We start from the raw sequence: 14,278 nt of genomic DNA on the forward strand, positions 1-14,278 counted from the left end.
GAGAAAGTCAACTGTAAAGAGGAGGCAAAGAACATACATTGTCTTTACTTGGTTGTGGGATAGTTCACATATTGAGAGCAGTTACTATCTGTTGATGCATCTATAAGTAAAAACTCATGTTTTAGACTCATGCTCACCCAACTAAAGATCAACCCTTCCTATAGAACAGAAAAGAAAGACGAGCTGTAGTTGAGGTCCTTCGCAAGGACAAATGTTCATTGGGTACTGTCTACATAATTATAAAGTCCTGCACCAAAAAGTAATAAACACTGGTGAAGAGGCTTTATACACATAGCAAAAAAGAGCAGGCAAAAGGGCATAACCCTTCCAGTATACCAAAAGTGACTTGGATCTGGAAGAAAAGCTCTTTCTTCAATCAAAATTTAAATAGACAGTTACCATGGAAGAAAATAACCAGGCTCTAACTGTAGCTAACACCCCACCAAACCCCAAAACCAGAAAATAAGCCTGGGTGTTAAAAGGTGTTAAAAGAATAAAGACTAAATATCCCAGCAGGACTATCTCTTTATTAACTGACCGGTAAGCACATCTGGGTCTGATGTTGGACTGCAGTATCATTTCTAATATTTTCAACACAAGGGAGACATTAGAAACAAGAGTAACAGTTGCATCCCAATATCATGTTCAGGAATGTGTTTTAGGAGGGTGAGTTCCCCAAGTTCATGTTACAGAATCCTGTTTTAAGCTTGGCTGGAATGAGTAACTGCTGGCATTAGTAACCAGTGGCAGAGGCTCATTCAAGCCAAGCTTGGTAAGATTTAGGAACTTAAATTGCCTGCACAGTGATTCCTGCTGAGGTGAAAAATGTCAGCAGTAGTAACTTCTTCATTGTAGCCCTAGGTCTAATAGTAATGATATTATGGTCAGTTGACTTATTGATACCAGGAATAAGGTACTGGTGAAATCCTAATACATTATCTCACTTTTACCTTTAAAGTATATATAATTCACTGTGCCAATTAGGGAACATATTTTGGGGGACTGGGAAAGACAGCTTTAGCTTTTTAAAGGCAGTGTTTTTGAGCTCTTGGTATGTTCCATGGTAAGTGCTTTTAGCCTGGGTTGCATTATAACTGTCACTTAAATTTGATTTATTCATTATTGGGCTTAGCGTGTGCCTTTTGTCATAGATGCTGTCTTCTTATTATAAAATTGTAGGATTTTAATATAGCACTAGCTGTGAGCTTCAGTTCCCTTTATTCTGCTATTCCAAGAGTTAATTAGGATCATTTGATGAAGACAGGCGAGGGACCCCTGAGGTCAGTGGGGCTTATGTGCTCTGGAGTTTGTCATTGAGAACCTCACAACCCAAATGGAAGAGCTAAAACATACTCTGCACATGGGTTACTAATAACCAGCTTAAATTGTATACCAATTTGGCTAATCCAGTCCTAAGCAATGTAGTCGACATACCCCATTTTCTAAATTATAAACCAAAAGCCAGTCAAGAATATGGTCTTTTTCAAGAGTAGAACTGCCAAGAATTTACAAGCAAATCTACATGATGAGTGAAACCGCCAACAACAACAATTTTACTACCTATAATCCTAATAGGAAGAAGCAGATCTAAATTATCAGATATACAGGCTTTAGAGACAATAGGGGCATCATGGAACACAACTAAAACAACTGCAAAATCTACCTTGCAAGCTTGCTTTAATCCCATGTAAACAAAGAGGAAAATGGAAGTCCAAGATAGCCATAAAACAATTAAGGGAGACCTGTGGGTTTCTGTCCTTCCCTACCAAATCTACCTTGCTTGTTGGCTAGATATTTGAATGGCTTTGACAGACTTAAAAGAGCACAGGATCTAAAAGCTGATCTAGCAGGGCCAAAGTAATGTCAATCAACTCAATCATACCATGATCAATAAAGGTAGAAATATCTATGCTGTGGGTAAACAATGGGTAAGAAATGACTGAAGCGCAAATGAATACACCCTGGTCTAGCTTGTGGTTGATGTCACTAAGAGGGAAGAACCATATGTTTCAATAATGGGTGTCAGGGATTTCAATATATACTAGTGTGGTGTACCTTTAGGAAAACAAAGACATTCAATTAAACGAACAATACTGTGAACAACAACTCTTATAGAGACAGATTTTGCACTACAGCTTAAATACTCTGCTTTGGAAATAACAGTCCTTGTTATAGAATCATCTATTCTGAAGATCTGTAACCACTGGAATTGTATACCTGATGTTAGTTTGGAGTGACAGTGGGGTTTGCTTGCACCAAATGTTAGCAAGAGAAAGCAAAATGTTGGACTTTTATATATTAACAACACTGGGCATTAAAGTAGTAAATTACACCAGATGGTCAAAGGAAGCGTTGGAGAAGGATCTTATTGAAAGGAACAACAAAAGGCAGTGAAGTATTAGGCTTATAACCAATATCAAACTTGCAAGTCAGGAGAGAGGCAAGGGTTAAATATTTATTTTAAACCTGTGGAACATACATTTTACCTAATAACACTGATCAAAAGAAAAAATAGAGAATTCATGAGAAACAACAGCAATATTAATGATAGCAGCTAAAAATGGAATGCATATTCAGCGGAAATAAGCATACACTGTCTAGCCAAGAAACAGGAAGTCTCAATGGTGGCTGTAAAGTGACAAAATGCCACGCTCCTTAGCAGTCCAAGAAACATACAGTCTTGGAACAGGTGCTGCGATGATATAGAAGTTGTTTGCAGTCTCATTGCAACAAGTACACAGAAAACATTTAGCTATACCTGTAAGTGGTTTAGCTGGAGGACATACTCTAAAGAAGGCTATCTAGTCCTTATCAAGGAATGGATGTCATCTATTTATCCAAGTCATCAACTGTACAGAAAACATTTGTCCGCACAGGACTAGATTTCACCACTGCCTCTTTAATGACATAGGCATTTTGTCCAGCAGTGGTTCAACTCCAACCTTTTGTGGGTTTAGCAGCAATATTTCTACACTTACACTACCAAATGAATCAAAATGACTTATTATCACTACATCGTTATGCAAACCTTTCATTTCTCCAACAAACTACAGAATAAGCTCCAAGTACTAATCCCAAAGTAAAACTTTGGATGCCTTCATTGACATCCTATCGCACCTCTGAAGTCTAAAGATTATATCACCAATCTGATATAGAATGCTGTACTTGAGAATTAAATTTTTAAGAGCAAGTGTTGTCTGTGTTGATGACCTTCTATACCCTACTGAAAGAGAACACTAGAAATATTGGATCACTTTCAATAGTTTCGAGTTCAATGCTATCCTGGCACCTTTATCCTATCCACTTGATTCTGCATGCCCTCTCGTAACACGTTTTCAGTAGGAGTATAGCTCAGACACAATATACCACACACTCATTTTACCACCTTTTTTTACTCCTTCCTCATTTTGCCTATTCTTTCATAGTGTCTTTGGTCGGGCCCACGTTAACACGCATTTCAGTGTGAGTTATGTTGAGTTACAATCCAATACATTTCATCAAAAGTATGGTTTGGAATACAGTTTTGTGGTATAGATATTGTTTTGTGAAGTATTTAGCTTCTTCTTTGCCTAATAATTAAATGGAAAAGTATTTTAAGCCTATTTTTGAAAGATGATGACCGACCTTTATCTTACAAGCAATTTTAAAAGGAGAGATGTGTAACAAGAGCAATTACCTCTTCTTCAGGTTCATCATCATCTTCAGAGGCTTGTTTCCATTTAAATCTGTTTTCCTGGTTTGGAATCCGATCATTTGTGTAGCCAGACTTTCCGTAGCTCGTACCAGTTTGTTTATGCAGCGCAATATTAAATGATTTCTGCTGTTGTGCCTGTATTACAAAAGTATAATTGGTACGTGTCACTGTAGCTCTTATCACAATCTGTATTAATTAGATTAAAAAAACAGCTGTATATTCCCCCCAACAATTCAGATATTATAAATAATTCTATATGAATATGGACATCTTATAAAATAAACACATTCTAACTCATGCATTGCTATATTTCTTATATTGCAACAGGTGAACAAATTAAAACTGCATGTTGTACCAGAGACTAAACTAGAGGCATACCATACACATATACTGAAGTAGAAAATGCATAAAGGTATATTTCAAAAGTCATCATGAGCCTATAAAACCAGTCACTCCCATTTAGTCGCCCTTTTATTCTGACTGCTGTAGACTGCTTAACTTTGAATTGTTTTGGGCATTGACTTAGCTACTCCAATGATATTAACTCTCTGTTTCTAGACCATGCAAGTTTTACTTTCATTGCTCATACTTTCTCAGTATATTGTGCCCCTTTTCCTGGAAGGCAGTTAAAGGCTTGCCTTTCACAATTCACACCAACAATAAAAGGTTTCCTTTGGCTGGGCAGAAACATCTCCACTTGAAATGCAGGGATGGATGGGTTGAGATACAGCAGTTGTATATAGCATAAACAGATCAAAAAAAGGGCAAAAACTACTTGAGAAAGATACACAGAACCAATTAAAAATTGGATTTTCCTAAAACAGAAAATACAATTTTTGTGTGAGGAAATCTTTTTTAAATCCTTCATGGAAGGTCAAATATTCTATCGATAAATACAATATCTATTAATATTGAACAATCAAATTGAACTAATTCAAATGAAACAACAGGCTTGGTTAATTTTATACTTTCCATAAATGCCCAATGTGATCCACAATATACTAAGCACATATTAGCATACATGGTTGATGAGAATATTTTTACATATGAAAAAAATGAAAGCTCACATCTGGAAACACAGAGCAGCTTTACAAACAACAGGACTGAGTACATAGTTATTCACAAACCTTTAGATATATTTTTAAAATTCTAATTGTTATTAAAAAATTAAACCATTTTATAAGACATTTTAAAAAGTTGGAATTGATAGTTAAAAGTTGTATAAAGTTGCAACTGTAAAAAGAAAATCACATTTTTTGTTGAGCTCTTCAAGAGTGACAACTAGCTAGAATGTGTCTAAGACTTTTTGTCAAAGGAATTTTACTACAACCAATCTCACTACCACAAATACCACCAATACCACTGATATCAGAACCACCATCAATACCACTAACAGTAAAACCACAACCACCAACACCACGTTCACCAATACAAATGCAACAAATTACTAACAATGTTACTCTTACTCTCAGAATCAGTAACACACCACCACTTTCAATACTAGTACCGTAACACCACCAATACACCACCTATACTACCACTACTACCACTTAATGCACCATCTCCATCAATGCCACCAAAATCACTGCCATTTATACCAACACCAAAACCACTACCATCAAAACACCACCACAATATGATCACTAATGCCACCACTATATATACACCACCACACTAAACCAACCATCAATACCACCACACCAAATCCATCATCAGTACCTAACACCAACTAGCCAAATCCACCACTAATAACACCCATACCAAAACAGCCATCTGTAATACCACCAATAAACAATAACAATACTTCCATAAATAACACACCATCACAAATGTAACATTATCACAATACCACTGCTAATAAGAAAAATACCACCAAAACACATAACATCACCAATACTAAACCACCACAAGCCTTAACAATGTAAACTAAATAAACACTAGACAACCAACACTATTACCATGCCCTGTGAAAGCCAAGCAGTATGGTTCATATTGGCCCTTGTATGGAAATATTGGTCCATACTTGTGTTTGCATATACTGACACATTAAACGAAAACCTATTTGTTTCACCAAGGTTTACAGTAAGTGTGGACCAGTAAAGCAATGATATACTAGGGGCAGTACCATCCATTAATGGCCACCAAGTTTAGGAGCAGGGGCCACACCGCATGCGGTGCGGTGCAGATTAAATGAGCAGTCTGGTAGTGCTGTCTGAAAAGTTGTTGGCCACTCCCAATAAATAAATAAATGAAGGAAGGAAGGAATATAAAAAACGATGGCCTAAAAAAGAGAAAGTGGAAAACTAAAGGACTGGCGCACAAGCCATGGCACTGAAGAACAATTAATTTTAGAAAGATGGGCACATGTGATGAGGCAAACTGCAGTCACTAGCAAGCCAATTGAGCCAATGACTGAAGTGGGCTGACCAATGTGCAGATTCCTAGACTTGGGATATTATTAATGTATAGAGACCAATTGACAGAACAGGAATATCGTGAAATCTGCAGTCAGCTAGAGCCTCTACCTCAAAGAGTGTTACAGAAGGTAAGTAATTTGTTGTTCTGATAGAGACTACGAACAACAGATGCCTCACCTTCTGACTATATAGCAGAGCAGTAAGAGCCAGGTCTATGTATTGACTCAACTTAAATGGTCCTGGTGGACTGAGCGGGTGAAATGCCCCGCTCTGTAAACTTGCCTGTCTACAAAGTAGAGCTTTGTAAACGTGTGGAGTGATGTCCACTGAGCAGCCTGACAGACGTCCACAACAGGAACTTCGCATGTCAACCAAGGGGTAGGAGCTTTGGCCCTCCTGGAATGAGCTTGCAGTCCTTCTGGAGGCTGTTTTTTAGCCAATGAGTATCAGAATTTGATGTAGAGTACGATCCAGCCGGAGATGGTCCTTTTCTGCATCACCTTCCCTTTTTTTGCTTCAGCAAACCCCACAAAGAGGTGATTGTCCACACGGTGTTCTTTGGTGCCATCAATCTAAAAGCTCAGCACTCTTTTGTGATCCAAGAGATGCAGTCTCTCCTCCTCCTTAAAGGGGTAAAGCGGAGCATAGAACACAAGCAAGGTAATGGTTTGACCAACATGGACCAGCGTAACAACTTTCGGCAAGAAGGATTCTCTCGTTATCAGAACCATTTTGCCTAAAAAAAAAGTGGAATACAGAGTATGGACACTTTGATCCGGCAGCTCCCTCACTTACCATGCCAGTGTTATGGCGACAAGGAATACTGTCTTTAGGGTAAGATGCTGCAAAGGGCAGCTGTGAAGTGGTTCAAAGAGAATGCACATCAAATATGTGAGGACCAAGTTAGGGTCCCACTCGGACATGACAAAAGGAGAGGGAGGAAACAAATGTTGTAGACCTTTCAAAAATGCATCACAACTAGAGATTTATATAATGAGGGCTGCTTCTGCACCCGTAAAAACTTTGAAAGAGCTGACAGGTACCCTTTAACTATGCCCCAAGCAAAGCCTTGTCGTGCGAGAGACAACAAACAACAGAATGTCAGATAACCTGGCTTGAAGTGAGTCAATTTGGCGTGTGCCACACCAAACCACAAATTTGTCCCACTGACAGGTGTACACAGTTTTCGTTGAGGGATGCCTGGCTGCCAGGATGACCTAAACCACCTCCGGAGGAAGGTCAAAGGTATTCAGCTGTCACCGCTCAATCTCCATGCATCAAAGTGGAGATTGTGAAGATCCAGGTGCAAAACCCTGTCCTGATGTTGCAACAGGTGGTACTCCCGGACAGGAAGCCTGATTGAAGGACAGATGCTCAAACCCAGGAGCTCTGGATACCATAACACAGTACCCTATCCAGGGCCACTAGGATGACTCAGTCTGTCCTAATCTTCTTCAGAACTAGAGGAAGAAGAGGTGTCGGCGGGAAGGCATATAAGAGTACAGGTTTAACTCTAGGAGGAACTCGCTCCCAATGAGAGACACCTTGGAAACTCCAAAATGCAGAAACACTGGCACTGCGCGTTCTTGGCGGTGGTGATTAGAGCAAACCACAGTTCTTCCTATTTGCAGAAGAGACCTTGTGCCTTCTTAAGATGTAACTGCCACTTGTGATCCGCTAAGTTTTGCCAGCTGAGCTCGTCCACATTGGTATTCAAAGATCCTGATAGGTGGTTCACCACTAGGAAAATCCCTTGAAGGACCAGCCATTTCCAGAGGCCTAGTGGCTCCTGGCACAACGCCTAGGATCTCACTTCACCCTGCTTGCTGCTATACTAAATGGCAGTGGGGTTCTCTGCATGCACCTGTTCCAGCCTCCTTTAGATAGACAGAAGGTAGGCTTTCAATGCAAAGCAAATGGCCCGCTGCTCCAGGAGGTTGATATGGAGTCAGCCCCGGCCGAAGTCAAGAGAACTCAGTTCTCTACCTGCCCCAGGAGTCAGCCCCAACACAAAAGGGATGTATCAGTCACCACCATCACCTATGGGTGGTGTAAGGTGAAGTGTCTGCTGCTGACCCAACTGCGGTCCACTAACCAATACTGAAGATCTTTCGCAATCTCCTCCGAAATTTGAACGAAGTTGGAAAGGTCCACTTGATGTTGGGCCTACTTAGACTATAGATCCGATAGCAGAGCCCGCATATGCATTCTGGTGGGCTTGACCCAGCAGCGTTATGTTCGACCTCACTGAAATCTAGGAGAGAGGCTGAAGGATTGTTATCATAGCCTGAATGTCCTGGACTCTGCTTTCCAGAGGAAAGGCACCAAACCAAAGCATGCCAAGAATGTCTCCAATGAAGGGGAGCATCTGAGGAGGAGTCAGCTGTCACTTTGTCAGGTTGATAGTAAACCCCAAAAAATGACAGAAGGTTCGCCATAGTCTGGAGATTGTTGAAGACTCCCTGGGTTGAGCCCACCTTCAACATCCAGTCTTCGAGGTAGGGGAAGACTTGGACTCCCAGCCCGCCAAATATGCACTGCTACCACTTTCATCACTTTCGTGAACCATTGAGAGGCAATGATGAAACCAAAGGGGAGCACAACAAACTGAAATTGCTCCATTTCCATCACAAACCGCAGGTACTGCCACTGGGCCCACAGGACGGGTATAAAGAAATAGCCGTCCTGCAGGTCCAATGTCACCATCCAGTCTCCGGGGTCGAGGGTAGCCAAGAACTCGGCTAGAGCTGTGGCCCTGTGCTCTAAATCGTTTCAGAGCGGAAACCTGCGTGTCCCCAAAAAAGAGAGTCTGGTCAAAATGCATATCCATAAAGGACACGTGTACATTGCCTGAAAATCCAATGGACCGCAGCCAGGCATGACGATGAATGGAGACAATGGTGTTAATGGCTCACAGAATGGAATTGGTGGAGTTTAGGCCACAACTAATTGCGAATTTGGCTGGGTCATGATCGTCTTGTAAAGCTTGAGCGAGGACAGGTCAGAGGTCTTCCAGGACACCTGAGAGGACTTGAACCATCGAATCACAAAGAGTGTGGGAATACACAGCTAGCATTGATGGAGCGGAGAACCAAACTGATGGTAGAAAATACACTCCTCTAAAATGTTTCTACCCTTTTGGGCTACCTATCTGGGGAAGTCAGAAAAGTGTTTGGATTAGTCTGGCTAGTCAATGCCTGCACCACAAAGCTCTTGGAGAGGGGTGCTGAGACAAAATGCAGGGTCATTCAAGACATTGCTTTGATGTCTAAAGTGGGAACAGGAAGTTGAGAACATCGGCTGCCCTCCGCATGACTACCGCAAAAGAAGCACTCTCTTTAAGTTGTAGTATCTGGGAGTGTGAAAAAGCCCAAATCAGGAGAGGTGTTAAGGCCACTGTCATCTTGTAGATCATTATACCAGCGTCTTCATTGAAGGATTGGCCAATTTCATCACTGCATCATAATTGTTGTTGGAATCTGTGCCAAACAAGCAATGTAATGTGTGGGATCTTCTTTTGTGGAGGTGGGACACCAAGTGGTACAGGTAGTGGTTCTACAGCAACCAAGTGCAATCTCGGTCAAGTCCATAATGGTGCAGGGTTGGAGAGCACTATGGGCATCTCCTCCTCTGGTGTTGACGGAGTCGGAATTGTCGTTCTGGGAACTGACGTAGGTTGTAGAGCGGGGGGTGTAGTTGGTAGGTTCGCTGGAAGTGGCCTGGTAATGGGTTTGGAGGGTCTAGTTGGCGCAGAGGAAAAACCCACCAGAGGCAAAACAGATGGAGGGCTTCCCTGCTCAATGGGGTCCAAAGGCGTGCCAGAGGAAATCAGAAGGCATCCGATGAGCGTCAGAACATGGCCTCGCACAACTTTTCGATCTGTCGTGGTGTCCCAGAGGGCCCCAGAAACTTGGCTTGTGCCAGACCAAGTAGAGGGATAGGCTCCAAGGTTGATTGACTTCCGGAACAAAATCGAGAAGCGTGGGACCGTCCACTTGCCCTCTCAGGAGTTTGAAAATTACAAGAAGCGGCCAAGTCCAATTTGTTATTGTGCTTCCTCTTCAACTTATACAAAGATTTGGTGCGCAAAGATGATCAACTCTGGGAGTGACTCATGTGGCTCCTAGACCGGAAAGGGACTGAGACCGACTCTTGGACTGGTCATGATGTCAGGTCTTCAAACTCTCTACCGGCTTTAAAACAGTGCTGTATTAATCCACCCTTAAAGGTTTACTAGCTGTAACATATGCTGGTCTGCCTACCAACATATTTACACCTACATCTGAGGAATGAGCCTCTTTACTAAGCCCTCAATTTCAAGAACTGTATTTTGTCGAACGATGTGCCGCACAGTTGGAGAGGCTCTATATTAACTCCAATTCACAAAAAAGTGAAAATGATCAACCAGCCAACTTCAGGTTAATTGCCCTCCTTGACATTGATGGGAAATGTTTTGCAAAGGTTCTGAATAACAAATAAAGGGATATGCCATCTCAAAGGCTTTAATTCGCATCACCCAATCGGGTTTCAGACGCAGCACAGAGGACAACTTAATCATTCTTTCCTACTTGATGAAGTCCGCTCCATCAAAGATGCCCCCTCTCCTGTGCACAGTATCCATCAATTTTACCAGTGCGTTCGACAAAGTGGACTGATCGAGACTCTGGCAGAAGCTGCACAACTGGGGTATCCCGGAAAATGTATTGTGTGTCATTAGCAGCCTTTATACCACACACAAGATTTGGACCTATACTGCTGTAAAAGAGGGATGCATCTTGGTCCCTTCTCTGTAATCTCTATATGGCTGATATGAATGAAGCACTAGCTTCAGTCCGAGCCTTACCCCCAAATTTGTGGGCATTCATACCCAATGCCTCTAGTATGCTGATAATATGTTATTATTTAATCATACTGCTGTGGGCCTCCAACGATCCTTGGATGCAATTTCCTTGTATTTTAAGGAAGACAAATTATCAGTCAATTATTCAAAAACAAAAATCATGGTCTGTGGATCCAAGAACATCAATACTTCCTACAAATTAAAATTTCTCATGAATGATGTACATTTGAAGCAAGTATCAGTGAAATAGCACAAATGTTTTCACAGGAGTATCCAACCAAGACCCTGGCTTATGCTGATGACATTGCTATTGTAACAGTTGATCCTAGCACAGCTATGTCTGTTATCGAAAGCGAGGCTAATAAATTTGGGCTTGTATCTGGATACGCACTCAATCAGGGGCAAACACAGATCGTGCTGAATAACAAAAGCGAGATGTGTGACCCTCGAGTTGTGGATAAAGCTACATACTTGGGAATCTGCATTACATCTAAACTTGAGAATCTGGTGGATTTAAACATGAATCCAATGTTGGGTACCATGCAGAAGGATCTCCGCCACCTAGACAATCTACATCTATCTCTAATTGGTAGGGCCAATGCCTTGAAAATTGTGTTTTTCCCTAAAATTTTATATCTATTTAGAGCTATATGTTTAGAATTCTCAGACCAATGGTTCAAATCTATGGAACGCAACTTCTCAAGCTTTATTTGGGCATATGCACAACCCCGCCGTGCATATAAATTATTGACCCTGCCAAAGGAAAGAGGAGGATTGGCTCTTCCAAATTTAAAAGCATATTATTGGGCATCTGTGCTGCTTTATAGTCATGAACTATTACAGAATACCGGGATAGAAATGATACCGGGGGGGACTCGCCATCTATTTTTCAATTAACTTTGGGCAATAAAAATAACAGATATCTTTGGCGACACTTGCATGACGGCTACCAAAAAAAAGTGAAACTTAGAACATTGATTAACGGGTTTAAGGTATGGAAAGCTGTGAGAAGAATGTTGGGTATTGGATGAATATCATTTTATACCCCCTTAAGGGATAACCCGGTTTTGCCGGAGATTTTTAAAGATACTTACATCAGCAAGTGGAACGAGGCAGGAATAAATCACATAGGGTGCCTCCTCTCCCCTGCAGGGATACAATCCTTTGAACAACTAAGGGAACATTTTCGACTGGACTGGCGGCATTTTTTAAAATATCGAAGGGTGGGGGGAAGGACTCTACCGGGAAAAATAACTTAAGTGGAAACATTAATTCACATTAAAAAAAATACAATATTCCCTTATAAATGGGCTATTTCCGGATGATCTGGAGAAAACATCTCAGACGTGGCAGGGGAAAATTGATACAACTATGGATAAATTTCATTATGCATATTCAATGTCTCAAATAATTCTTATGTCCACAAAACTTCAAGCGCAGTTTTATAAAACATGTTTCTTTTTATACTATACTCCAGAAAAAGTCGCCAAATGGGGGAGCGGCAAGGGGAGATGCTGCCCTAGATGTATGCTATTCAACGCTGATTGTGTACATATTTTCTCTACTTGTGATGGATTAACTTCTTTAAAACAAAACATTGAGAAGTTCTTGTCAGCCGTATTGCAAAGTGAGATAGTTCTGTCCAGTGAAGTTATACTATTGGGAGCGACAGACCTTAGTAATCCCAGGCCGGGACATGAACTCATTTTTATTGCTATGGCGGTTTTAAGAATGTATATAGCCTCGGCCTGGCCGGATCCCAATGCTCTGTCTTTTCATCAGTGGCTGGCAAGACTACTAGCAATCTCCAATTTGGAGGCTGCTATTTACAAACGGAAAGGGAGGATACGGCGTAAAAGGGGTTGGAGAATTTGGTCCCCATTAATAGAATGGTGTCAATCCCAAAACAACACCTAGTATATCGTGAATTATATTCAACTTTATGATATGTTAGAAAATGATTTACTGCCGGGGATAATGTAACTTAACTATGAAATTATGAGAACATACAATTTTTGTACTGTATTATCAATTGTCTGACCTGGGAGGGTGGGGGGTGTTGTAAATTCAAATAAAGATATATTTTTTTTAAATGAAGCAAGTATCAAGCATTAAGTATTTGGGCATCAATCATAACCAGCGTGGTTTGCACATAACACAGCTCTCCACTCTAAAATGAATCTCCCTGTCCATGAGTATGAGCTTTGAAAAACTATCAAGAAAAGATGCATGGCCCATACCTTACAGGCATTTGTAAAGTAATTGATGCCAATTGTATGCCAAATTTAACCTATGGCTCACTGAGTTTCAAAGATATTATCGCCACATTGCTGGATAAAGCACAAACCGGGCGCTACAAACGCCTGTTACGGCTTCCTGATGACACTCCTTTATCCCAAATACGGCTGGAATTTGCACTATGAAAAAAACAATTAGTAATGTGAAAAGCTTGGATTTTAGGCTAGTATGCTAAGCTCAAGGTAGCCTCCAAAGGATGCCTCAAAGAATTGATATGGCTAGGCATCCAGGATAACCAGGTTCAATGGGAGCCCTACGCGAGGAACTCAATTGAACTTTAGGGCGCACAGTGTGTCTTTGAACAAAAGCTGCCTCCAAAGTTAACCTCCAAAATTCTAGCCAAAAATGCAAAAATAAAAGCAAGCGAATAATAGAGGCAAGAGCTAGCACGAGAGGCCCATGCAGAACTCTGTGTGTTTTTTTATCAAAATCAGGAAAAAGCTTCATACCTATCCAGCACTATGAAACTGGCATTTAAAAAAATAAGTTATGAGCCTGAGTTGTGGACTAATACCTTCAAAACCATACATATTTGAGAGCCTCTTCTGACCATAATTGTCGACTTTGCAACTTTAAGCAGGAATCATTGATGCACGTTGTTCGCCTTTGTGCTTTCTTAAAAAGTCTAAATATCTAAGGTGTTACTGGTTAAAGCTAATATTTCGACATTTGAGCATAAATCAGTGTAACAAAGCTAAAACTGCATGTTTGAGTGGAGTAGATGCACAGCTCTCAGGTAAGTGTGTGACATTCCTTAGGAAAGCACTTAAGTTACTGAACGTGAGCCCTTCAGGTTGCTAAAGTGGCAGCCTGTTTGTCTCCACTCAACCCTAATCAAAGAATAGCTGCCACTGTGATTTCTTGCTACCAAAAGTAATTGTACAGCGCACTTTTACCATCAAACTCTTTAAGCCTAATGAGACTGCACTGTGCACTTCAATCACTGGCCTATAGCCTTGTTGTTACATCTTGGCCAGGACTATGGGAGAATAGGTTTGGTAGGCCCTGGTTATCAAAACGCACTTTATG

At 41.0% G+C, this 14,278-nt stretch overlaps 1 protein-coding gene and 1 long non-coding RNA gene across 6 annotated transcripts in view; one reads left to right on the forward strand and one right to left on the reverse strand.

The window, feature by feature from the left end:
- The window catches only part of EXOC6 (exocyst complex component 6), a 1,441,232-nt gene that overhangs the window by 926,315 nt on the left and 500,639 nt on the right, over window positions 1–14,278 (reverse strand). For all 5 annotated transcript variants that reach the window (XM_085606137.1, XM_085606139.1, XM_085606140.1 and 2 more), the window contains exon 7: window positions 3,677–3,829. In XM_085606137.1, the coding sequence (XP_085462263.1) occupies window positions 3,677–3,829 (153 nt within the window). The remainder of the gene's footprint in view (window positions 1–3,676; window positions 3,830–14,278) is intronic.
- Window positions 1–14,278, forward strand: part of LOC146867469 (uncharacterized) — a 415,701-nt gene that overhangs the window by 258,486 nt on the left and 142,937 nt on the right. The window lies entirely within an intron of this gene.

The sequence above is a fragment of the Triturus cristatus genome, chromosome 1_2, assembly GCF_964204655.1.
Source record: "Triturus cristatus chromosome 1_2, aTriCri1.1, whole genome shotgun sequence".
NCBI lineage: Eukaryota > Metazoa > Chordata > Amphibia > Caudata > Salamandridae > Triturus > Triturus cristatus.